The sequence below is a fragment of the Scyliorhinus canicula genome, chromosome 3 (genome assembly GCF_902713615.1).
Source record: "Scyliorhinus canicula chromosome 3, sScyCan1.1, whole genome shotgun sequence".
Taxonomy (NCBI): domain Eukaryota; kingdom Metazoa; phylum Chordata; class Chondrichthyes; order Carcharhiniformes; family Scyliorhinidae; genus Scyliorhinus; species Scyliorhinus canicula.
In genome coordinates this window covers 20,180,156-20,206,344 of record NC_052148.1, presented here as the reverse complement: position 1 = coordinate 20,206,344, position 26,189 = coordinate 20,180,156, and the positions used below count along the sequence as shown (strand labels likewise).

General features: G+C 47.1%; 1 protein-coding gene across 1 annotated transcript in view; it reads left to right on the top strand.

Annotated features, from left to right (window-relative positions):
• The window catches only part of LOC119963845 (dedicator of cytokinesis protein 2-like), a 1,353,280-nt gene that overhangs the window by 266,723 nt on the left and 1,060,368 nt on the right, over positions 1 to 26,189 (top strand). Inside the window, 1 exon segment of the mRNA XM_038793193.1 lies at positions 22,500 to 22,575. Coding sequence (XP_038649121.1) covers positions 22,500 to 22,575 — 76 coding nt within the window.

The window sequence follows — 26,189 nt, the reverse complement described above, 5'->3', positions numbered from 1 at the left end:
ACACGATTCTCCCTGCCTCGAATGCCACTCGTTTGCTGATCAAGATCGCTACCCCCCTGATCTTTGAGTCCAGTCCTGAGTGAAACACTTGGCTAACCCACCCCTTCCTCAATTTCATCTGGTCTGTAACCTTTAGGTGTGTCTCTTGTAGCATTGCCACTTCCGCCTTCAGTTCCCTCAAATGCGCGAATATGCAAGCCCTCTTGACCAGCCCATTCAGTCCTCTCACGTTCCATGTGATTAGCCTGGACAGGGGGCTTCCACACCCAACCCCCCCCCCCCCCAGCTGACTAGCCATCACCCTTTTTATGTCAGCCTCCAGCTCGCGCCCTCCGTTTCCTCGAGTCCCCACTCGTGCTGTCGCCGTTCCCGACCTCCCATTTGTCCCCTAATAACAGTTCCTCCCCTGTCAGCAAAGCAGCTCCACCCCTCCCTCCTCCCCTAACAGAAGCACTAGAAACCCAATCCCCCAAGTCAAGCTCCAGCTTAACACCTGCTCACCCCCCACCGTGCTTCCGAGAGTCAGCTGACCCATGCTGACTCGATAGCTCCCACCCCTGGCACCAAGCAGTCTGTCTCCCTATTGTGCTCTACTCTCTCCCCTCCATATGAATAAACATTTTAAAAGCACCACATTCCCCAGTAAACAAACAACAGAAAAAACAGTGAAGAAACGGACACTTTAGAAAAATAGTCACCCATTAAAAGCAGAACTAAATTCAAAGCCCATCCCCCCCTCTAACAAGGTACCTGCAAGACAGATCAACCTTTAACCATCCACACAGCCCATTATTTCACATAGAGCTACTTAAATTTGTATAATCCAGCACTACAAATCGCTGCCACAGTACTTTTCCAAGGCTTAAGTGTCTTTTAATTCGCCTCCAGCTTCATTTCTTTAATAAAGGTCCATACTTCGTCTGGCGTTTCAAAATAGAAGTCCCGTTCCTCATGTGTGACCCACAGGCAGGCAGGGTGTAGCATCTCGAACTTCACCCCCTTCTTAAAGAGGGTAATTTTGCCCGATTGAACCCAGCTCGCCACTTGGCCAAATCTGCTCCCAGGTCCTGATAGATGCGCAACTCACAGTTCTCCCACTTGCTGCTCCGTTCTTTCTTGGCACGCTGCAAAACGTGTTCCTTTTCCATGAAACAATGAAAACGTACCACCATGGCCCTTGGCGGCTCGTTCGCTCTGGTCTTCCTCGCAAGGGCTCTATGCGCTCTGTCCAATTCCAGGGGCCAAGGGAACGCCCAGCCCCCATCAACTTCTCCAACATGTCCATCACATATGCTCTCGCATCCGATTCCTCACTGCCTTCAGGGAGGCCAACAATTCTGAGATTCTGTCTCCTGGACCTATTCTCCAGGTCCTCCAGCTTATCCTGCATTCCTTTCTGGCGGTCGTTCATCATCCCCACCTTGCTTTCCAGCACGGTTACATACTCCTCGTGCTCGGACAACTATTGTTCGACCCCCTGGATCGCTCTCCCATGGGTTACCTGATTCACGGTAGCACACGTGGCTGGGCAGCACGGTAGCGCATGTGGCTAGCACTGTGGCTTCACAGCGCCAGGGTCCAAGGTTCAATTCCATGCTGGGTCACTGTCTGTGCAGTCTGCATGTTCTCCCCATGTCTGCGTGGGTTTCCTCCGGGTGCTCCGGTTTCCTCCCACAGTCCAAAGACATGCAAGTTAGGTGGATTGGCCATGATAAATTGCCCTTAGTGACCAAAAAGGTTAGGAGGGGTTATTGGGTTACGGGGATAGGGTGGAAGTGAGGGCTTAAATAGGTTGGTGCAGACTCGATGGGCCGAATGGCCTCCTTCTGCACTGTATGTTCTATGTTCTTCACCACTTGATCAATCAAAGCCTTAATCGGGTCCAGCGTGTCCTTCTTCAGCTTGGCAAAGCAATCCTCGAAAAACTTCACCAGCTGCTCCGTTGACCACTGTGCCGTCTCCCCGCGGCCCTGCTGCTCCGCCATGCTGTCCCATGTTACCAGCTCTGCTTGCGTCTCCGTTATAGGACTTTGTCTTCTCATACGGCCACTTCTGGTCCAATTCTCCATACACCGGAGGGGTATTTCTCCTTACTGTCTCACTCTTCACTGATTTATCCCATAAAACTGAAAAAGGGGGAAAAAGGTCCAAAAGTCTGTTACAGGCGGGAGCTATCAAATGTGCGACTTACTCCTCCATGGCCGCCACCGGAAGTCCGTAGAATAATTTATTAACAAACACGTGGAATGATAACTAACAAACTATAATACACACAGTAACAAAATAAATGAATCCAGTGAATTCTCCTGGAGCTATTCTTAGTGCGTCTAGCCTCTTGTACGGCTTACTACCAACTGCCGAATCTCACAAGTCACATGGTGGATCCAATCGCCACCTGCTGGTCAGAGGTTGTACCAATAACTATGTACATTGATACATAACTATATATATTTTTATGTGCACATGCTTATCACCACAGTGGGAAATCAGTGGCAGAGGAGGCCGACACTTGTCTTGTGGTATCCGGTGGTGCACTCCTCCAGAGCCAGTCAATGCAGGGCCTAGCCAACCACTCAGATCCCGTTTTCTAAATTATTTCATGGGATGTGAGCATCGCGATTATTGCCCAACCCCAATTGCCCTTGAACTGAGTGATCAGGCCACTTCAGAGGGCAGTTCAGAGTCAACCACATTGCTGTGGGTCTGGAGTCACATGAAGGCCAGACCAGGTAAGGAGAGCAGATTTCCTTCTCGAGAGGACATTAGTGAACCAGATGGGCTTTGACAAGAATCACCAATGATTTTGTGGCAATCATTAGACTTTAATTACAGATTTCTAAAATTGAATTTGAATATCACCCTCTGCTGTTGTGGGATTTGAACCTGGGTCCCCAAAGCATTGCCCTGGGCCTCTAGTGCAGTGACAATACCACTACACCACTGTCTCCTCAAATGTAATATTTAATAAATTTTGTCATGGCCGCATGGTTTCCATATTTAAAGAAACAGTTTGGGGGGGTCCCACTTGTGTGGTTGGAGGGGTGTTGACAGTTTGCTTGTTTTACCGAGAGGGTAAGGTTTAAAAGTCATTACTTATGGATCGAAGAATCAAGACAAATATGAGATTATAGAAGCATAAAATTGTACAGCACAGAAGGTGGGTGTTTGGCACTTTGTCCGTCTGAGAGAGCCATGCAATTGTTTGTGATTCCTCTATTTTCTCGGGCAAAATCTTCCTTTTCAAGTATATACCTTAACCTCTTCTGAAAGGCATTCTTAAATCTGTGCCCATCCTCTTCTTCCAGGCAGATTATTTCCGATCTTAAGAACTGGCTGCGTTCAAAAATACAAAAAATTCTCATCTCCCCCCCCTCCCCCCTAGTTCTTTTGCCAATCACCTTAAATCTGTATCCTCTGGTTATCGACTCTCCCGCAAGTGGAAACATTTCCTCCCTATTTATTCCATTAAAACCTTTCAAAAATAGCGAGGAAAAAAAGATGGAAAGATGTTGCCTGTAGCTGGAGATAAGTAGGAAAAAAAAATCACAAAGATAGCTACATAGCCAGACCTATTATTTTCAGGTGTATAATTTTTTTTGGTGGGTGAACGTTTTATTCGAGGGATGCAGTTTGATTGTAAGAATTGACTTGCCATCTTGCCTCACAATCAGCAGTAAATAATGTAGTCCCACATGTGCGTTGCTGCTTCATTTAATTTCAATCAGATAGGCCCTCACAGCCAAAGTGCGATACAGCTGTTTCGTTGTGTGGAGTGGGATATTTTTGAGCGTGCCAGCGACATTGGCAATTAGTATAAATTACTCTTCACACTTTTAATCCAAAATCTCGAATCCGCTGTGTGTTTCACCAATTGTGCCCATTGCCAGTTCAACTCAATTGTTTTGGCTCGCTTCTACTCTGTTTTTAACACTGCCATGACCTCGGGCGAGTTAATGAACATGTTGGTCTGTTCATATCAACCTGCATTTATATAGCACGTTTACTGTAATGGAATGTCCCAAGGTGCTTCACAGGAGCTATATAGATATATGCCACAGACCACAAAATTGGAGCTATTAGGTCAGATGACCAAACGGTTGATCAAAATGGTAGGTATTAAGAAGCATCTTGACAGAAGAAAGCAAAGTAGAGAGGCAGAGAGGTGAAGGGAGGCAATTCTCGGGGCAGCACGGAAGCATGGTGGTTCGTACTATGGCTTCACAGCACCTAGGTCCCAAGTTCGATTCCCGGTTTGGGTCACTGCCTGTGCGCAGTCTGCACGTTCTCCCCGTGTCTGCGTGGGTTTCCTCCGGGTGCGCCGGTTTCTTCCCACAAGTCCTGAAAGATGTGCTGTTAGGTGGATTGGACATTGTGAATTCTCCCTCTGTGTACCCGAACAGGCGCCGGAATGTGGCGACTAGGGGATTTTCACAGTAACTTCATTGCAGTGTTAATGTAAGCCTACTTGTGACAATGAAGATTATTATTATTAATTATTATAAGAGCACGTGGCCCAGGCAACTGAAGGTGTGGTCACCGATGGTGCATCCATTAAATAAAGACAGAAACTTCTGGAAAAACTCCACAGTTCTGGCAGCATCTGCGAAGAGAGAAACAGAGTTAACACTTTGTGTACGATACAACCCTTCTTTGGAACTGGCTGTTATGGAGACCTGGGGGAGTTAAAGAAATAGGAAGGGAAAGCATATACCCAAGCCCATGACCTCGACTGAAGCACAAAGGCAGCAAATGCTGAGAACATCACCACCTTCAGGTTAATCTCCAAGCCACACACCATCCTGGTTTGGAACTTTACCGTTCTTTCACTGTCGCTGAGTCAACATCCTGGAACTCCCTCCCTAATAGGAGATAGTGTTACAATGGTATTGTCACTGGACTAGTAATCTAGAGACCCAGGATAATGGGATAATGTTCTGGGGACCTGGGTTTAAATCCCGTCGCAGCAGATGACGAAATTTGAATTTAATAAAAATCTGGAATTAAAACTCGAATGATGACCTCGAAACCATTGTCGATTGTCGCAAAATGCCATCTTATTCACTAATACCCTTCAGGGAATGGGGGAATAGTTTAAGAAAGAAATTCGAGCTCAGGGCCTGATGCACAATCAATGGGCACGAAACGTGGGTGAAGTCCGAACGAAAGGCTTTAATTAGCAAGAAGTGAACCCGGCAACTGACGTACAGAAGAATGGCTGGCTGCCGGGGAACACAGGTTCTTATACCCCACCTCGTAGGCGGAGCTACCTTCCTCTTAGCCAATCGGGCTAAGAGGCACACGATACCTGGGCCAATGGGCAGCGAGTCCTCTGCACCAATTGCAGTTCACACTCCCAGGTACTGTAATACCCCTAGTCATACTACCACAGGGCCTCGGCACCATTTAAAACCGCGGGGTGCACATGAGGAGCAAAGATATCTCGCAAGATTATGGGGCTAGAGGAGATTATAGAGTTACGGAGGGACGAGGGAGAGAGGCTGCAGAGAGATTCGAAAATAAGGCTGAGAATTTAAAAATAGTAGCACTGCTGAAGCAGGAGGCAATGTAAACTAATAAGCACAATAGTGATGGGTGAATAGAAGAGGATACAGGCAGCAGAGTTCAGGTTTGTTGTCGGGCAGAATTAATCTGCTCCTGTTTTATTCCTGACAGGTACCTTGAAAAAGGTGCAGCGGAAACTTACCAGAATGGCACCAGGGATGAGGAACTTGCATTACTAGAGAAGCTGGCTCAGATGAAACAGGGGCCAGGAGGGGGCCATAAAGCCTTTCAAACCTGCTCCTCTATTCAATGAGATCAGAGTTAATCCAAACTTGGTCTCAACTCTACATTTCTGCCTTGTCTCCGTCACCCTTAACTCCGCTTCAGTTCAAATATCAGTCGTGTTTCAATTTATCCTTTCATGGGATGTGAGCATCCCTGGCAAGGCCAGCATTTGTTGTCCATCCCCAATTGCTCCTTTGGCGCTTTTCAAAGGGGCAGTTAAGAGTCAGTGCTGTGGATTTGTGGTCAGATGTAGGCCAGATCAGGTAAGGATGGCAAATTTCCTTCCCTAAAGGTACATTCGTGATCCAGATGATTTTTTATGACAATCAGTGATAGTTTCATGGTGACCATTACTGAATTTGCGAATTATTCATCGAACTTAAATCCCATCAGCTGTTGGTGGTGGAATTTGAACCCATGACCCCAGCACGTTAGCCTGTGCCACTGGATTGCTAGTCTCGTGGTATTATCACTCGACCATCGCCTCCTGCATGAACATGTTCAATAATTTACAAATGGGTGGTCTCTTAGGCTTAAGCTGTGCCTCCAGCTCTAGATTCGCTCACAAGAGGAGACATGCTTTCAGCATCTACCTTGTACAATGGGGATTGGGGGGAGTGGGCAGTGGGAGCTGAGAAAAGATTCAATAGGTGACTTTACAAATTTGGACAGAGTAACCAGGGAGAAGCAGTTTCCAATGATCGGAGAGTCACTAACCAGAGGACACAGATTTGACATAATTGGCAGAAGAGTCAGAGGGGAGAGGGAGAAAATCGTTCACGCAGCGAGTTGTTACGGAAGGTGCTGCCTGTAAGGGTGCTGGAAACAGATTCAATGGTAACATTCAGAATGGAATTGGATAAATGCTTCCAGGCGAGAACGTTTAGGTGACGATGGGGAAAGAGCAGGGGAGTGGGCTAATTGGGTTGCTCTTTGAAAGTGTCTGCACAAACTCAATGACCTGAATGGCTGTCCTCTGTGCTTTAAGATTCTGAGATCTAATTCTATCTACTCATACTGATCTTTGGCTTGATCCAACAGCTTATAAGTAGTCCTCAGTATCTCAGAATTGATACAGCAGGAGGCCATTCGGCCCACTGTGTCTGAGCCAACTCCCCGAATGAGCAATGCATCTCGTGTCATTCCCCTACCTACTCCCCATAACCGTGCTTTCAGGATACCCTCTCTTGGATGCCTCGATTGAACCTGCCGGCACCACACTCTCAGGCAGCGCTTTCCAGATCTTAACCATTCACTATGTGAAAAGGTTTCTCCTCACATCGCCATTGCTCTTTTGGCCAATTACCTTAAACCTGTACTCTCTGGTTCTTGACCCCTCCACCAAATGGGAAGGGTTTATCCCTGTCTACTTCTACTCTGCCCAGACCCCTCATGATTCTAAACACCTCTATTGAATCTTCTTTCAGTCTTCTCTTCTCCAAGGAGGACAGTCCCAACTTCCCCAATCTTTCCACCTAACTGAAGTTCCTCACCAGGGATTCCCGTGACTCTTTCAGAATTGTATGGTATGTGCTCCAGCTGTAAAATGTGGACATTATGGTTGAACTACTTTTCCCTTTTTCATTCGCACTTGGGATGTGGCATTTATCGCCTGTCCCTAGTTCTCCTGGGAGCATTGAGAGTCAGTCACATAGGTGTGGAGCTGGAGCCATATGTAGGCCATAGAATGTGATCCCTTTGCTGAAGAGCTTCGGAGAATCGCACTGATTTCCAATGACAGCTGGGCGGCCTTTCGAGATCATTCACTGGTGCCCCAACAACAGAGAGCCGGCATGGACACCGGACAGCCCCAACTCATGCCGTAACCATACCACCACTCAAAAATAACTGGATTTATTGAATTCAGTTCTGCAATTTACCTCTGTTTAAAATGACTGACTGGTCACGGCATCCACAGTTACATTTCAAACGAGCCTCAGCAGGAGCTGGGAGACAATGGGATGGTAGAAACTACCTTTTTGAAGCCTCAGATGAGGCCTTGCAAATTTAAATAAAACCCTCCTCATCAGATCTGCCGACTGATTTTTATGGATGGCTGGTTTAGCACACTGGGCTAAATCGGTGGCTTTTAAAGCAGACCGAGGCAGGCCAGCAGCATGGTTCAATTCCCGTACCAGCCTCCCCGAACAGTCGGAATGTGGCGACTAGTGGCTTTTCACAGTAACTTCATTGAAGCCTGCTTGTGATAATAGGTGATTTTCATTTCATTTCATTTTCATTTTCATTACCTTAAATTGTGACCCATCCGCTGAACTTTCAGTATATTTGATTGGAAAAGTCAATAAAAATCCACAGAAAAAACCTAAGTGGGGGAAATAAAAGGAATCGAGTTTGCCAAATATTCTAAAGGCATGGATCAGTAACATCTAAACGAGCTGCACTAATTTGTCCCTTTTCTCTACGGCTGGTATATTGACGAGTGTGACTGGGCCCTGGGTGTGATGAATGATTCAATCAGTGCAATTGAGACACTGCACTGAAGAGTTTGAAAGTGTTTGGGCCTTGACTGAATTAAGGAACTGACAGCTTAGTTACTTATTTATCTCGACAGGGAGCCTGATTAAACAGATCGGCCACACCCCTCTGAACAATGACAGGAACGTTCGAGGGAGCATCCACAGCATATTAGAGATTGAAGGGAGTTCATTACCAAGGCTTTTTCACACTCACACAATGGTGCCTTGGGGGTGGGGGGGTTGGGTGGGGGGGTTGGGTGGGGGGGGTGGGGGGGGGTGGGAGGGGTGGGGGGGGTTGGGGGGGGTGGGGGGGTTGGGGGGGTGGGGGGGGTTGGGGGGGGTTGACAGTGTGCGGCAGAAGGGAGGGTTACTATTTCACACTTCTACAGCAGGTTGGTCTTTCATATTGTACTGTAGCGGTGCTCTTTCTCACTCATACAGTAGGCAGAGCAATTTCTTAACCGCACAGCGCGAATGTTCTTTCACACTCACGTAGTGGGGGAGGGTGCTGGTTCACATGTGTCATAATATATCCATGTATATAATGGAGTGCAGACAGGCAGCGATTGACACACAGGATGACCAGTAAGCACACAGAACAGAGCAGCCAATCACCAGACAGGACACGACCACTATCATAGATTATCATAGAATTTGCAGTGCAGAAGGAGGCCATTCGGCCCATCAAGTCTGCACCGGCTCTTGGAAAGAGCACCCTACCCAAGGTCAACACCTTCACCCTATCCCCATAACCCAGTAACTCCACCCAACGCTAAGGGCAATTTTGGACACTATGGGCAATTTATCATGGCCAATCCACCTAACCTGCACATCTTTGGACTGTAGGAGGAAACCAGAGCACCCGGAGGAACTATAAAGCCAGAGGGCACCAGTTTTCCTGCTCTCTCGCGATCCAGCCTCTGAGACTGTCAGAGCTCGTGAGCATAGCCAGTGCAAACACCATGTGGCCAGTTTTTCTGCCGGTGGGCTGTTCTTAACGGTGAACAGTTAAATGTCTGCCCTGGTGATGAATGGATTCACAATATCATTGTTAAACAAAGGACTGAGGAGACTTGTCAAACACAGACAATCAGGCATTTTATGTTTCCAGACAGTGGTCCTGGACAGCTTTAAACCTGAGTCCTGGCGCATTGCTAATGCCCTATACCCTTGATGGATGATTTCACTATACCAGCCTTTAAAAAAAGAGATGAATACATCAGCTTGTTAAGGATGGGCAATGTCAGCCCAGTCATACTGCATTACTTGTCTTTGTTGCTCTTTGTGAAGATTTTTCAAATTAAGTGTTGAAGTGCTGAACGTCGAACTCATTTGATGGTTCGGTTCGTAAGTGTTTTCCCATTTTGGAACTCAGCAATATCCCAGGTACAATCCATTGTTTTTGAGTTGAAGTGATCTTCGGGACTGATGTAAGTGGCCTCAGCTGCCCCCAGGAATGCAATAAAAGAATCAGTCAAGGTTTCCCACTCATAATGGTGCCCTCCCTGCTGAAACCTGTCTATGTCAGTGGATTAAGAATTCCTTTGGCTGATAAGCATAAAGCCATTGTAAATGCTTTTCTTAAGCGGATTTATAATAGCATTAGATATGCCGAGCCGAATAAATCTTCGCAAATATGTTTTGAAGGAGCTACACACTCTAATTTTTAACATCCCAGGTCTAATAATAATAAATTGAGAGTACCCAATTTTTTCTTTCCAATTAAGGGGCAATTTAGCGTGGCCAAACTGCCAACCCTGCCCGTGTTTGGGTTGTTGGGGGTGGGACTCACGCAAACACGGGGAGAACGTGCAAACTCCACATGGACAGTGACCCGGGGCCGGGATCGAACCCGGGTCCTCGGCGGCGTGAGGCAGCAGTGTTAACCACTGCGCTGTCGTTCCACCCCGACTATTAATGTACAGGCCCAAATAACCCGCTAATGCTCACCATCCTGGGGTTCAGTCGGAGCTGGAGGGCAACCGATACCGTTAATCTGTACCCCAACGTTACTATAGACTGGCATGAAAGGAGAGTAGAAAATGGATGGATGTAAAGAAAAGACTTGAATCAAATTCTTCCTCCTCTTCACCATCAGCCAGTAATTTTGACCTCATGACCAACAGTCACACCAAGGTGGAAAGAGGAAAGTGAGATTGAGGTCCCGCCGTTAATTACGACCTGTCATCCACTCCCTGGCATTGCTGACCCCCTCCCCCCGGCCTTTCAACACACCATCCTGATCCCTCCCCACCACCCCATAAATAGCAAGTTCAAAGACTTACGGAACGAGGGAGAACAGGAAAGTTGGGATTTTGTGTCGGGTCTTCGGATGGACCCCATTGCCTCCTGCAAAGGTGGAGATGAAATTCGCGGGGCCGGCACTTGTGCCGAGAGACTTTGATTCTGAAGGGAAAGAGGTTTAGACAAGTTAATGAATAAAAATGATTTCCCTGGCTGGTGAGTCAGTAACTGAAGAATGCAAATGTAAGATCACCGAAGGAAGAAAGGGAGAGGTTGGGAGATTGATTTTTAATTCAGGTCGTTAGGGCATCAATCAGATCAAATCGGATGCAGAATCTATAATCGTTCTTGAAAGATTATCTTTGAAGGGCTTGGGGGAAAGGCAAGAAAATGAGACTAATTGAAGAGCTCTTTCAGAAAACGAGCACTCAGAAGGCCAGCGGCGCTCTGTTTGGAGTTTTAATATTCTTTAGTTGTCTGGCACATTGACCTCGATGGAAGTGAATGCATTGATTGGAACAAAATAAATAGAGCAGTAAAAAGTTCTTCTCATGCCGTTAAAACCTTCTTTAAAATCTATACCTTTGACCAAGGTTGTGGTCACCTAAACTGATAGCGTCAAACTTAGCTCCTGACTTGCTGTGAAATGCCTTGAGATGTTTAATCGCATTAAAGAATCTGCATAAACGTAAGTTGTTGCTGTCAGATCACAGCTGGAGGGCAGTGCGACAGTGGGGCAACTAGTGATGTTGATGACAAATGTTAAGGAGCCGTTATTGAGATATGTGGCATTATCACCCTGGAGGTGTCTCCCAGATGGGTTGGGTTGGGGATTTGATACATATCGGCTGGTGCAGCTCTCGGCTGTTGAGAGCTGAACACAGAGAATTTCATGGATCTGGTTTGGTACCTTTGGTGCACAGATAGAGATCTGCTACATCAATGGAAACTTAAAGAGCTGAAAGAAAGTAATTTCCCCATGGAGCCATGCGAGAGGAAATTAGACACTCATAGAGTGATGAGGGCTATGTGGAGGAACGTAATTATAGACGTATATAGATGGGCACCAGCCTAGCAGAGCAGTTCTAGTATCCTTGAACTCATATCATAATAATAATATTCTTTATTATTGTCACATATAGGCTTACATTAACACTGCAATGAAGTTACTGTGAAAATCCTCTCGTCGCCATACTACAGCACCTGTTCGGGTACACCGAGGGAGAATTCAGAATGTCCAATTCACCTCACAAGCACATCTTTCGGGACTTATGTTTACCCAGACAAATATGAATCCCTTAAAACTACCTTTGGTTACCTAACACTAGCCAGTCTGAAAGAGCACCAGCCCACTGGAAGCAAAGTCGTGAGATCGGCCAGTCCAACAGAAAGAAACCCTCCGATCCTCCCACTTCTCCAACTGTCCGAATGAACATGGTTCAGTCCTGGATGTGATTAACAGCAGCAATAACAGCTAAATCCAACCCCCGTCGTCACTTGTGAACATGCTGATGGGTCAGCAGAGGTTCTGACCGAGTGAATTCCTTCCCACAAACAGAGCAGATAAATGGCCTCTCCCCAGTGTGGACTCTCTGGTGTGCCCGCAGGTTGGACGAGTTTCTATAGTCATAGAGTCATAGATGTTTACAGCATGGATACAGGCCCTTCAGCCCAGCTTGTCCATGCTGCCCAGTTTCTATCACTAAGCTAGTCCCACTTGCCCGCATTTGGCCCATATCCCTCTGTACCCACCCTGCCCATTACAGCACAGATAAAGGCCCTTCAGTCCATCATGTCAGTGCCAGCCATCAAGCACCTATCTATCCACTGCTTCATTCATTAATCAACTGTGGCTTTAATAGAAAGCACAGCAGCCACATACTAAGACCACCTTAGTGGCAAATGTATTGTTCAGTTAGACGCTCTAGTTATTCTTAGCTCCATTTTTAAGAGCTTATATATGGTCCGCTCATATCTGGTGATCAATATTGGAAGAATTAGTTAGTGACATCCAATGATTTCTTGTTTATTTCCCCCTTGCTGCCCTCTATAGGCATGTGGGGGGCCCCACTGTAGTTGCAAAACTAATTATGCATTGTTTACAGACACAACTACGTTAAGTGAGCTGAAAGGAATATTGACATTATGGTCAAATTCTTGGAAGAAAGTAAAACACAAAGCAAACAGTGCGCACGGCATGTGGGTGTGGTAACATCGCGGTTATATTGTTGGCTAATACTCCATAGGCGTGGATGAGTAAATCAGAGACGTGGGACTGGATTTAGTGCTCCCCTGCTGATGGGGCGAACTTGCTAAATAGAATGTTCTCCCCATCATAGTTTCTAGCCCTCATAGAATTTACAGTGCAGAAGGAGGCCATTCGGCCCATTGAGTCTGCACCGGCTCTTGCAAAGAGCACCCTACTTAAGCCCACACCTCCAGCCTATCCCCATAACCCAATAGCCCCATCTAACCTTTGGACACTAAGGGGCAATTTAGCATGGCCAATCCACCTAACCTGCACATCTTTGGACTGTGAGAGGAAGCCGGAGGAAACCCACGCAGACACGGGGAGAACATACAGACTCCACACAGACAGGGAACCAAGCCGGGAATCGAACCTGGGACCCTGGAGCTGTGAGGCAACAGTGGTAACCATTGTGCTACCATGCCACCCTGTCCACTTGTAGCCCAAACTGGCGATTTATGCCCATTTAAGGGCCTCTTCTCACTATATCCAGTGTTTAGCCAGCTATGGGAGAGGCCCATGCACCAGAGTACCCCTCCCAGCAAAGTGTTACCCATGCAGATTTCCCTTCCCCTATGTATGCCCCTTAAACCCTGGCCGTCACCCCTCACATGAATACCCCTCATCGACCCTCAAACCAATGCAAAGTTCCAATCCATCACAGCTTGCTTCCTCGTTTCCTCTTCTACATTGCCTTGCCTGAGGAAACATGTTCTCACCTCTGGCCTGCTTGGCCCCCCAAGAACTTTACATGTTTCAGTGAGATCACAGCTAATTTTTCTTAACTCCAGGGAATATTGGCCTTGTCTACTCAAGGAGATGGCAAGTGGAGAGGACATCAAAGGAAAGCCTGCACACAATTATTAACACTGGGGCTGTTAAGTCCCACCTACGGTGCACAGTAATGTTGGATTGCTGAGCAAAGACCGCTTGGGGTCTTGGGTGAACTGCGAGAGACAGAAAGAGAGAAAGAGAGATGGAAGAGACATGTAGGGAGAGTAGGTACGCAGAAATATTGGAATGAAATGCCAAGCTGTGAAAGAGATTACTCTGCCCTACGCAAATGCATCAAGCCAGGAAACTCTTGAGCTGTATAGTTGAAGCACTAAATAAAAATAAGCTTGCAGAAGGACTGTTGGAAGGATAAAATAAATAATCATGATGTATGTTATTCAGTGAGTTACATTGCAACTGCTCTCATATTACAGTAAACTAAAAGGATGAGGAAGCCTTAAAAATTTAAGTGACGCAAGGGCCGATATTGATAGTAGAGTGGAGGCTACCTGTACCCTTTAGATTACAAGATGCACTGCAATAACTCACCCAGGCTCCTAAGACAGCACCACCTTCCATGCCAATGACCACTAATATCTAGAAGGACAAGAGCAGTAAACGCAGCCACCTACAGGTTCCCCTGCCAATCCGCACACCTTCCTGACTTGGAAATATATCACCTTTCCATCACTGTCGCTGGGTCAAAATCCAGGAATTCCCTCACTAACAGCATTGTGGGTGTAGCGACGCCACAGGGACTGCAGTGGTTGAAGAAGGCAGCTCACCACCACCTTCTCAGGGGCAATTAGGGATGGGTAATAAATGCTGGCCTCACCAGTGAAGCCCACATTCCATACGTGGATGCAAAAAAAAGACTACCATCTCAAATTAAAAATTCTTCTCCTTTCATTCAAATCCTTCATGCCCGTATCCCTCACCATCACCTCTAACTCCTACACCCCTTACATGTTCTGTAACCTCCACCAGCCCTACAACCCTCCACGATCCCTGTACTCCTGGGATTCTGGTCTCTCGTCCACTCCTTTCCTTCCATTATCTTCACAGCCGGACATCAGCGGTCCTCACCTCATGCTCTGGAATTCCCGACCCAAACGTTGCTGTTCTCTCTCCCTTTAAGATGCCGTATAAAACCTATCCCTATGACTCAGCTTTTGGTCAATTCTCCTCCTTTAGCTCCTCCTTTTCCAACAAGCCTTGTTGGATTACACTCCTCTGAAGTGCTTTGGAACATCCAACTGCATCAAAAGTGCTCTGAATATGCATAGAGGGTTGTCGGAGATTACTATCTTGCCGCTATGCTGCCTAATTATGTTGCAGCTTGCTTCTCTTATATCAGCGAAATCTAGAATCAAACTGAAATGAAAAATCAGCCGCAACTATTTTATACTTATGTTCTCAAGAATGGGACATTGATCATAAAACAGCTACCACTTGAAAAGTTTATGAGGATTCAGACTTGAACAGAATAACTAATGATGCTGGCAAAGGTATAGGATGAAAAACATTCTTCAACTAACTTGATTGAAGTATGCTTCTGAATCCAAAGGGTATGAATAACACACTGATAGCTGATGGACAGGTGAATAAAACCAGAGGGTCTATCAATGAAAAACAAAGCTTGCAAACTGATTTCTTTCAGTTCAATTGTCTCCTCGTTTTACAAATACCTCACAGAATCTGAATTCTCCTAATTCAGTTCATGTTTTCCATAAAATTCTTACATGTAGAAGGAGGCCAGTCTGCCTATTGAGTCTGCAATGACCCGTCGAAAGCGCTCACTCCCCTGCCCCATCCCCGTAACTTGACCTGTACATCCATGGACACTGAGGGGCAATTTACCATGGCCAATCCACCTAACCTGCACATCTTTGGACTGGTGAAGGAATCAACAGCGCCTGGGGAAACACATGCAGATGAGGGAAAAACATGCAAACCCCACACAGACAGTCACCCAAGGCTGGAATTGAACCCAGGTCCCTGGCAACATTTACAGAGGTGGCATATTCCGATGGGATATGCAGCCCAGGTTCTGTCTTCCATCTCAAGTGGATTTCAGAGTAATTGTAGCACAATTTAGAAGAAAAAGGAGTGGATTTACCACCTGGTCAGTATTTGTCCCTCATCCAATATCACGGAAAGGTGAGGCAGTGTTTTAGTAGTATTGTCACTGGACAAGAATCTGGGGACCCAGGTTCAAATCCCACCATGGAAGACAGTGATGTTTGAATTGAATAAAAATCTCGAATGAAAAGTAATTCTGACCATGTCTATTGTTGTAAAACCCATTTGGTTCGCTAATGTCCTTTTGGGCTGGTTTAGCTCAGTGGGCTAAACAGCGGTTTGTGATGCAGAACAAGACCAGTAGCTCGGGTTCAATTCCCATATCAGCTTACCCGAACAGGCGTCGCAATGTGGCGACTGAGGGCTTTTCAGAGTAACTTCATACCTGTGACAATAAAGGGTTATTATAATTATTATTCGGGAAGAAAATCTGTCGTCCTTACCTGGTCTGGCCTACATGTGAATCCAGACAAACAGCAATGTGGTTGACTCAAGATACCCCCTCATGGGCAATTAGGGTTAGACAATATTGAAGCACAATCAATGGACACGAAACGTAGGTGAAGTCTGAACGAAAGGCTTTAATTAGCAAGAAGTGAGCTCGGCAGCAGACGTACAGGAAAATGGCTAGCTGCCGGGGAACACGGGTTCTTATACCCCGCCTCATAGGCGGAGCTACCTTCCTCTTAGCCAATAGGGATAAGAGGCACATGATACCTGGGCCGATGGGCAGTGAGTCCTCTGCACCAATGGCAGTTCACACTCCCAGGTACCGTAATACCCCTCGTCATACTACCACAAATATGTACTGGCCCAGCCAGCAATGCCAACAAATGATCTGGCCATTCTCATATTGCTGTTTGTGCACCCATGCTGTGTTCAAATTGGCTGCTGGATTTCCTACATGACAACCGCTGACAAATACTTCAATTGCTATCAGTGCTTTGAGCTGAGTTTGAGAATGACGCTATAAAAATACAATGGGTAGGATGATTTGGATGGCAGAATGGCTGCTAGCTGTGTACTCCGGCAGTGACCAGTGGTGTGAACGCAGCCGGTCCGCGAAGCAGAGAATCTGATGGAGGCCAGAATTCAGGTGAACCTGGGATATGCGGGGTCTGGCTTCAACGAGGGGAACTCAGGTGCCGATTTTGAGTGGCTTTGAGTAGGATCAGGAACGTAGGGGGTGGGGGGGGGGGGGGAATGATCTTTGGGGGTGAGAGTGAATCTGATGGCCATAGGGGGACGGCCAATGGCTGCCACTTTCCTGACACCAGCCCATGCAGCTAAAGCCACCAGCTATTTACTTGGCATAAACCTCCCTCAGCGGCAGATCAATTGGTTTTGGGGGGTTTTGGTAAGGTAATTAAAAGGTCATTAAATGGCCACATAATTGCCTCCGTCGGTCGAAGGGTGGGCAGGCTATCTGACGTTTCCTCACAGGGAGGGTGGGTATCAGTGGGTAGGTCACTGTATTCAGTGAGCTTCCCTGGCACATTGAAACCCACCAGCATAGGACTGTAAAATTCTACTCAAAAGTATTTTATCTTCCATTACTCAACGCCCTGTCCATTGGTCAGATTGTGTCACGGGACACAATCTGCATTGGGGTTTGAGTTGACATGGGCTCTGACTCAATCAAGAGGCTCCCCTGCCGCAGTTTATCAGCGCTTTGAAGGATGAGCAATTTACCATTATGCCCTAAATCACCAAAATTAATCAATGGGGACCGTTGCAGCATAGGAATGATAGTTGTCTTCAAAACAAAGATCCATTTGGCTTTCTTCCTGTTGTTGCTCCTCAAGAAATTTGGGGCTTTTGGTATCGTGGAAGCAGACAAAATCTGATTATAAGACTCGCAAGCTCCAAGCGAGGCTAGATCCTGGGTTGAATTTTAATTTCTTCACTGTCACCTCCAGCACTCCCTCAGTCCTGCCCCGAAATATCAGCATGGAAAATGGACAGAAGTTTAGCTGTGGAATTTGAACCGATAACCTTCTAACTCATAAGCAAGTGAGCTACCAAACTGAGCTGGGCAGATGGATGAGTGCAGACTAATTTCTGTTACAATATTCAATTTGGTATCAATTTAAATTTTGCATTAATTTTTAAAATTCATTTTGAATTAATTTAGATTCACGCACTGGTGCTTTAGTGTGCGATATAATCTAGCTTCTCCATTATATCTGTAACCCTCCACTGTTCATTTTATATTCCCGCTGCTTATTCCCATCCCCTAGTCTAATCATGTTGCTCTTATTCACATCAGATTTATCAGCCCTGCTCCATCCAGATTGCTCTATTCTTTAACTTTGATTATCAGCCCAGAGTTGCATAAAGCAGAAGTGCCGAGGCAGGGAAAATCTGCATGCTGCGCAGGTAGCAACCTCAATGCTACTCAGGGGAGGAAACAAAACTCTGAAAGCTCTGTATCCAGACGAGAGAAAAATTGCAGAAATGGATGGCAATCAGTCAGCATTTAGGGCAGCCCCTTCAAGGGGCTAGCACAGGCAGGCTGGGCTGAATGGCTCCCCTTCTGTGCTGCATCCTCCCATGGTTGAAGTGTAGAGAGAGATCAATAACATTTTAGCTGGGCCCCTTATGTCCTGGACAATGTAGTGGACTGACAGTAAATGTTCAAATCACATTGTGGTGATATGCATCACTGTAAATACACAAGGGGTTAATGTAAATACGTGTAGACTAGATAGACACTAGAGGGAGCACCAGAGACATGACACACAGGCATTCAACCAACAGGTCAGTAAGATAGGACACGACCAATGGGCATTCATGATACACACAGAGGTGACACCACCACAGGAGGGCATTACACCAACCCGTATAAAAAGGACTCAGCACACATGATCTTCCTCTTTCCGGTGGAGACACTCAGTGTGTACACAGGGTTGATTTGAAACACATCATACCCACCACCTGGATTGTAGCAGACTGGTTCGTCAGTCTGAGTAGCTATAGCAGGATTAACGGGAGAGACGAATCCAAGTAGGAGAATTGTTAATAGCTTAATAAATGTGTTGAAGCTATCTCCAAGTCTGAAACTTCCTTTGTCAGAGTGCACATCAAGGAAGCAGCTTATGCTACGTCAAGAGCATAACAAAACATGGTACCCACGGAGTGACCTGTTAAATCCATATAGTTACAACTCAGGAAACAGTGACAACCAGCAACGGCACCCAGTTTACCTTGTGACTTTGACTGAGAAAGTATATCCTAAGGTCCTTGAAGTGGGAAGGCAGTTCTTGTTTGTTTGTTCCATTGCAGTTTTCAAGCCTTTCCTTTAAAAATGCGACATGAAACTGGCGATGAGGAGGTTGGAACCACCTGGCCAGACCCCCCAGAGAATAAAAACAAACTATAGAAAAATCGCCGACCCGTGGGCAGCCACCCGAAAAGGATTAGGAAGCTAAATTCATCACTGTTCCGACGCTGGCGACGGAAGGGGTGCCAAATATCCATACCATCGAAGGAACTGCAATGTAAATCTAGCTTTTGGAGAAAACAACATTGAAAAGAAGCTCGCCCCGTGCTCTTCCCAAAAAGACCTGGAACAGTAGGGGGATCCTCAATAATCGCTTAGCGTTGGAGGTGTTTCAAACTCAGAAGGAAACAGGCTGAGCTCAGGGGTACCTTGTTTGACAAAAGAAGCAAGGTAGTGCTAAAAAGTTCATAGCACATCGTGCTTATGCAAGCCCTTTCCATAGTAAAAATGGTGGGAATCGATGTCCCAACTTTCCTGAGTACAATGTGGGGGAGGGGGGAACATTCAACCTCTGACCAAGTCTGGTGCAGCAGAAAAACCAGGCTCGAAAACCTATGATGAGATTGTGGAGACATTGCAGGACCACATCTCACCTAAACCTTTGGCCATCGCCGAGAGATTCTTGTAACGATAAGCGTAACCAACAAGAAGGTGAATCAATCACATCATTCGCAGCTACTTTGAAGAAATTAGCTGAACTCTTGTGAATTTGGAGATGTCTTGAATGACATCATTAGAGACAGACTAGTGTGTGGGTTAAGAAGTGAAACTGCCCAAACAAGGCTGTTAACAGAATGCAATTTAAACCTAAAGAAGCTGTAGAAATCGCAATCGCTATGAAATTACCAGCTAAGGAAGCCCAACCATTGTTGGAGCACCAGAATCCATATAATGTCGACTTCGACCCGAATACAGACATTGGTTCGAAATTGTCTTTGATGTGCAAAAGCTGGACATGCAGCAAACTGTTTAATGTGACCTTGTTTCAACCAGGAACAGACATGAATGCACAACACCAAGCAAGACACTCAATGGTATCAACCAGCTAACCCGTCAGTAACAGTTCAAGACCACCATCTTCCCAAGGACACTTAATGATGGACAATAAATGCTGGCCTAGCACGGACACCCACATCCCCTAAATGAGTAAAAGAAAATACACAGTGGGGTGAGAGGACTAGGAGGGATTTATGAACCAGGATAGGAATACTAAATTTAATACTGAAGGGGCCAATAAACGTCCGTAAAGGACAGGATGATGGACTGGGAGGACTTTATATTGTATGAAGCCTGGAGCTGTGTTTCCCACATTTTCACCTCACCTCAATGTAAGCTCCATGTTCATGTACAGGTAAATGGTGGGATAATAGAGATACAGCAGTGCACATCCCCAAGTTGCTTCACGCCTCCACTCTAATCAGCTGAAAATTTGAGAAAGTCATCGAGCTAATCTAAAAGTCATTTTCAGTGTGCTACAAGCTACAAGGCTTCTGGGCTGCATGGTGGCACAGTGGTTTGTACTGCTGCCTCACAGCACCACGGACCGGGTTCAATTCTGACGCTGGGTGACTGTATAGAGTCTGCACGTTCTCCCTGTGTCTGCGTGGTTTTCCTCCGGATGCTCTGGTTTCCTCCCACAGTTCAAAGATGTGCAGGTTCGGTGGGTTGCAGGGGATAGGGTGGGGGAGTGGGCCTCGATTTGGTTTTTCCGAATAGAGCCTGTAACTAGTGGTGTTCAGCTGGGATCAATACTGGGACCTCTGCTCTTTGCAATATATACAAATGACTTGGAAGAAAACGTCGCAGGTCTGATTAGCAGATGATACTAAGATTGCAGGAGTTGCAGATAGTGATGAAGATTGTCAGAGAATACAACAGGATATAGATAGGCTGCAAAATTGGGTAGAAAAATGGCAGATGGAATTTAGCCCGGACAAATGCGAGTGATGGATTTTGGTCGATCCAATTCAGGTGGGAACTAGAAAATCAATGGCAGAACCATCAGGAGCATAGAGACACAGAGAGATCTGGGCTTGCAGGCCCACAGATCCTTAAAATTGGCAGCACAGGTGGAAATGGTGGTAAAGAAAGCATATGACATGGTTCATCGGACGGGGTATCGAGTCTAAAAGCTCGCAAATTATGTTACAGTTATATAGAACGTTGGTTAGGCCACATTTAGAATACTGTGTCCCAATTCTCGTCACCACACTACCAGAAGGACGTGGAGGCTTTGGAGAGAGTACAGAAAGGTTTACCAGGAAGCTGTCTGGTGTGGAGGGTATTAGCTATGAAGAGAGATTGAATAAACTGGGATTGTTCTCCCTCGACAGACGGAGGCTGAGGGGCGACCTGATAGAAGTTTATAAAATTATGAGGGTTATCGATAGGGTGAACAGTTGGAGGCTTTTTCTCAGGGCGGAAGTGACAATTACAAGGGACACGTTCAAGGGGAGGGGGGATAGGTTCAGTGGAGATGTGCGGGGAAGGTGTTTTTACACAGAGGGTGGTGGTGACCTGGAATGCACTGCCAAGTGAGGTAGTTGAGGCAGATAGCCTCTTTAGCATCCTTTCACACTTATCTGGGTAGACACATGAACAGACTGTATCGAAGGATACAGGCGGTTGGTCTAGATAGAACATGTGATCGGCGCAGGCTTGGAGAGCCGAAGGGCCTGTTCCTGTGCTGCACTGTTCTTTGTTCTTTGTTTGCCAGGCATTCTTTCAGAGGGTCAGTGCAGACTCAATGGGCCCAATGGCCTCCTTCTGTTCTGTAGGAATTCTATGAATTCTCTTCTTTAGATTAACATTTTCTCTTCTGCACGTTCATGTTCTGTCTCCGATACCAGGAAATAAACTCCCCCACCAGTCGCCAACTATTCCACAAATACACAGGACCTTCGGCCCATCGAATCTGTGCTGGCCATCAAGCACCCATCTATTCTAATGCCATTTTCCAGCCTTTGTATGTTTTCCATAGCCCCTTGTATGTTGTGGTGTTTCAATTGTTTATCTAAATACTTCTTAAATACTATGAGGGTTCCTGCCTCCACCCCGCTTTCAGGCAGTGAGTTCCAGATTCCCACCACCTTCTGGGTCAAATTTGTTTTTTTTATAGAACAGTACAGCACAGAACAGGCCCTTCGGCCCTCGATGTTGTGCCGAGCAATGATCACCCTACTCAAACGCACGTATCCACCCTATACCCGTAACCCAACAACCCCCCCCTTAACCTTACTTTTTAGGACACTACGGGCAATTTAACATGGCCAATCCACCTAACCCGCACATCTTTGGACTGTGGGAGGAAACCGGAGCACCCGGAGGAAACCCACGCACACACGGGGAGGACGTGCAGACTCCGCACAGACAGTGACCCAGCCGGGAACCGAACCAGGGACCCTGGAGCTGTGAAGCATTTATGCAATTTAGCATGCTACCGTGCTGCCCTGCGTTTTCCTCAAGTCCACTCTGGATCTGAGCTGTTTTTTTTCCTATTGGGAAGGGTCAGGGAGGGAAAGGGTGGCTAGAGGGATGGGATAATGCTGGAGAGAGGAATATTAATGGAGCTCGCTCTAATTCAAGTTGTACTTTATTTTTGCAGCAATGGACATAACCGACATTTTGAAGGGAAAAGCAGAAAGTGATGAGGACAAACACCATTTTATTCCCTTTCAGCAGTAAGTGAAAACGTAATGTTTGGCATAGCATCGTCCATGGTGAAGAGCCAGATAACAATTAGAGCTTTGCAACTTGACCTTTCTTTACAGAATTGCCAGGCCACATTTTGGAAATCGAATATGAAAATCAACAGATAATTCCAGATGAGACAAACCATTTTTGGCCAATCTTACATTCTCTGCCGAGAAGGACTTAACAGGCTTTCCGTTGCTGCAAAATAATTGTTTCTTAAATAATTGCTTGCACAGTGACACCATCACTTGCCCCATTCAAGGTCATGACGGGGGCCACCATTGAGGTCTCCCGTGAGGATCCAGATACTGGTCTCATGAATCCATTCGACTGCCATTTCGCCTAATGCCAGGATTGGGGGTTGATGGGTCATTTGTAAGGTGCCACTGAGACCATGGAAGGTCCACGCACTTCATCCAGGTGGAGTTGAGAGGAACAACTATGGGTAAGTGACTATAGTGTGAGAGGGGAGGGTGTAAGGCCAGGTCGACATGTACACACCAAGCGGGATGTCCTAGACGCCCGGAGATGTGGAGGGCTGAGGATCAGGACTCTGTCAGGAATCCTCAGCCCTCACTCTGCCGTTCTCTTATTTTCAGTGTATGATTCTGGAGAATCACGGTGCCAGCTGAATTGGCTCTTCCGCTCATAGCGATCGAGCAGCGGCAGAGGGACGACGTGTCGCTGTACGCGGCCAGGACCAGCGTCTTGCAGAGGAGGAGGAGGCTGGGCCCATAGCTGTTCTGGGAGCAGCATCACAGATGGTGGAGCCTTGTAGGTGACCCTCCCGGTAAAGGGCCTTCCGATGCCGGATATCCTACCTGCAGATATCGGAGCTTCAATGTCAGAGAAGACTGTGTCTGTCCTGAGGGGATGGGTGGACCATCTTGCCAAGTCCTGCAAGAGCTGGCACCACATGGAATGGGAGGACACCCACTTCCCAAGGCCCTTAAACTTACCGCCGCTCTGAACCTCTGCAAGTGGCTCATTTCAGGGTAGCACCAGTGCCGCATGTGGCATTTCCCTGTCAGCTGCACACAAATGCATAAGGGAAGTAATAGATGCCCTTTTTGCGAGTACCCACGTGTTTATAAACATGATGTGGAGATGCCGGCGTTGGACTGGGGTGAGCACAGTAAGAAGTCTTACAACACCAGGTTAAAGTCCAACAGGTTTGTTTCAAACACGAGCTTTCGGAGCACGGCTCCTTCTTCAGGTGAGAGGCTCCTTCTTCTCACCTGAAGAAGGATCCGTGCTCCGAAAGCTCGTGTTTGAAACAAACCTGTTGGTTTATAAACATGGACTGGGATGAGATGAGCCCGGATGCCAAGGCCATGGGCTTCGCCCATTTGCCAGGCATCCCTCAATGTCCAGATCTTTTGTGACCACACAATGCGCATAATGCAGAGGCGTGCCTGTTTCCCGGGAAGAGTCCATGACAATTACATCTTGGAGAACTCGCAGATCCCAGACATTTTTGAGGGAGAGCAGCGGCTGAAGGAATAGCTCCTCAGGGATAGGGGTACTCACTCAGGAGATTGTTAACAACGCCAGTGCAGCAGCCACAAACACTTGTGGTGACTCGCTACAACGTGGCTCTTGCATCAATGCGCATGCTAGTCAATCAGGCATTCGGACTGATGCAGTTGCGGTGCCTGGACTGGTCAGTGGGCGCCCTCCAGTACAGTGCCTAGAGGGTGCTCTGCATAATTGCGGTCTGCTGTGATCTCCACTAGTTGGCGCTGCAGAGGGGAGATCAGCTGGACCTGGAAGAAATGGGGGAGTGACAAATCTCCTCGGGTGAGGAGGAGGTTGAAGAGGGTGGTGAGGGGCAGCCCAGGGAGGGGGAAGGAAAACCTTGGGCAATGGCCAGGGCCCGCATGGAACGAAGAACTAGGGACGTCCTCATAACCTCTCAGTTTGGGAACGAGCAGGACTAGGGAGTGAAGAGCTCTCCCACCATGGAGTGTGACATCTTTACAGTAATGTGGTGTCAGTGGTAGGTTTACGTGGTAGTGCTCAAGATCATGGGCAGGGTGCTAACACCATTGACCGGATTCTTCAGGAGAAGGATGATGAAGTGAGGGCTGAACGATGCTCCTCTCATCTCAGCGATGTGTCTGACTGCTGCCTGACACATCGCTGAGACGTGAGAAGCATCATTCACCCCTCAAGTCATCATCATTCTCCTGAAGAATCCGGACCGAGATCTGAACGCATCCTGCCAATGACTTGCTTTTCCTGAGGTTCAGGGACGCTGGATGACCTCTCATTTGCTGCCGCCCCCTCCAAGGTCATGGGTTCTGGTATTTTCCTCCATCTCACATCCAAGGTGGGCAGCCTCTCTACACTTTCAGCCTGTGGCTTCCTCATCACTGGAGAAGAGTGACAGAAATGAGAGGCCTTAACTTTGATAATGGGGGCAGGGGATGAGGTGCCGAGTGTTTAAAAAATGCCCACCAGGTGCCTACAGTTTTGTACTCTTCCTCAAACTCCCACCAGGTCTAGGTGTACCCCAGGGTCCCCAGCTGCGATTAAGGTGGCCTGCTGCCTTCCACACCTTGTTGAGGGTCTGGGCACACATTTGGGTGGCATGGCTGTTGCAGCACTACTCTCCCCAGCGTGCTGGGCTGGAGATTTGTTGCTCACAGGGAGGGGGGGGTGTCAGGTGGGCTGGACACTCCCAGGATCCCCTGGGTGGAGGGCGCCGGGCTGTCTCCTGGCTGATCCAGAAGCCCCGTCATTGTCTGGTGCGCACACGTGGATTCCCACGTGTGCCGGCACCACGCGGTTGAAGGCCCGCAACATGGAACTCATATCCTCAGCCATGGAGGTCATGATCTGAGCCATGGAGCGGACGTCCCCTGCCATGGAGTGCACCTCCTGCACCGCGGACTCCACTGTGGGCATCACCCTCGCAGTGTTGCCCTCGTTACATAGGGGTGACAGCACCGTCTCTTCGGACAGAAGGCAATGGGACCCCTCCAGCGGTATGGGACAATTGGGCACGGCTGTTTTAGCGCGGCCGTTTGGACGCAGCCGTTTGGGCGCCATGGGACAATTGGGCGCAGCCAATTTGGCGCGGCCGTTTGGGCGCAGACGACAGAAATTTTTTTAGTTTTGTGGCTAGTAAATTGTTGCAAGTAAATTGTTGCAAGATTCAGTATCATTCGAAGGAAGGATTTAAAAGCAAGCTTAAAACTGTAAATTAAAAGATGAGCTTTAAAAAGTTTTTAAACTAACTTTATTGTAAATTACAAACCTTAAATTAGTTCATTTAGTTAAAAACCTTAAATTAGTTCATTTAGTTTAGTTAATTTGGTAATTATGAGCAAGGCTCCTCAAGTACTCGATAGCATCCATGTTTTCAAATTTAAGAACAGTTTCATGTATTCTTTTATCTGCATCTCTATACTTTTTTAGTTTTTGTGGGGGTTCATGGCCGGCTAGTAACCTTTCATAATATGCATCTCTACCTTTCTGTACTTTACGCAGGCCATCAATTAGTTTCCATATGGTGGGATGATGCATGCCAAGTTCGTATTTCAATCGACAGTGGGCTGCCTCCGCATTATTGTTTGTGCGGTCTTCCCCGTTTAAT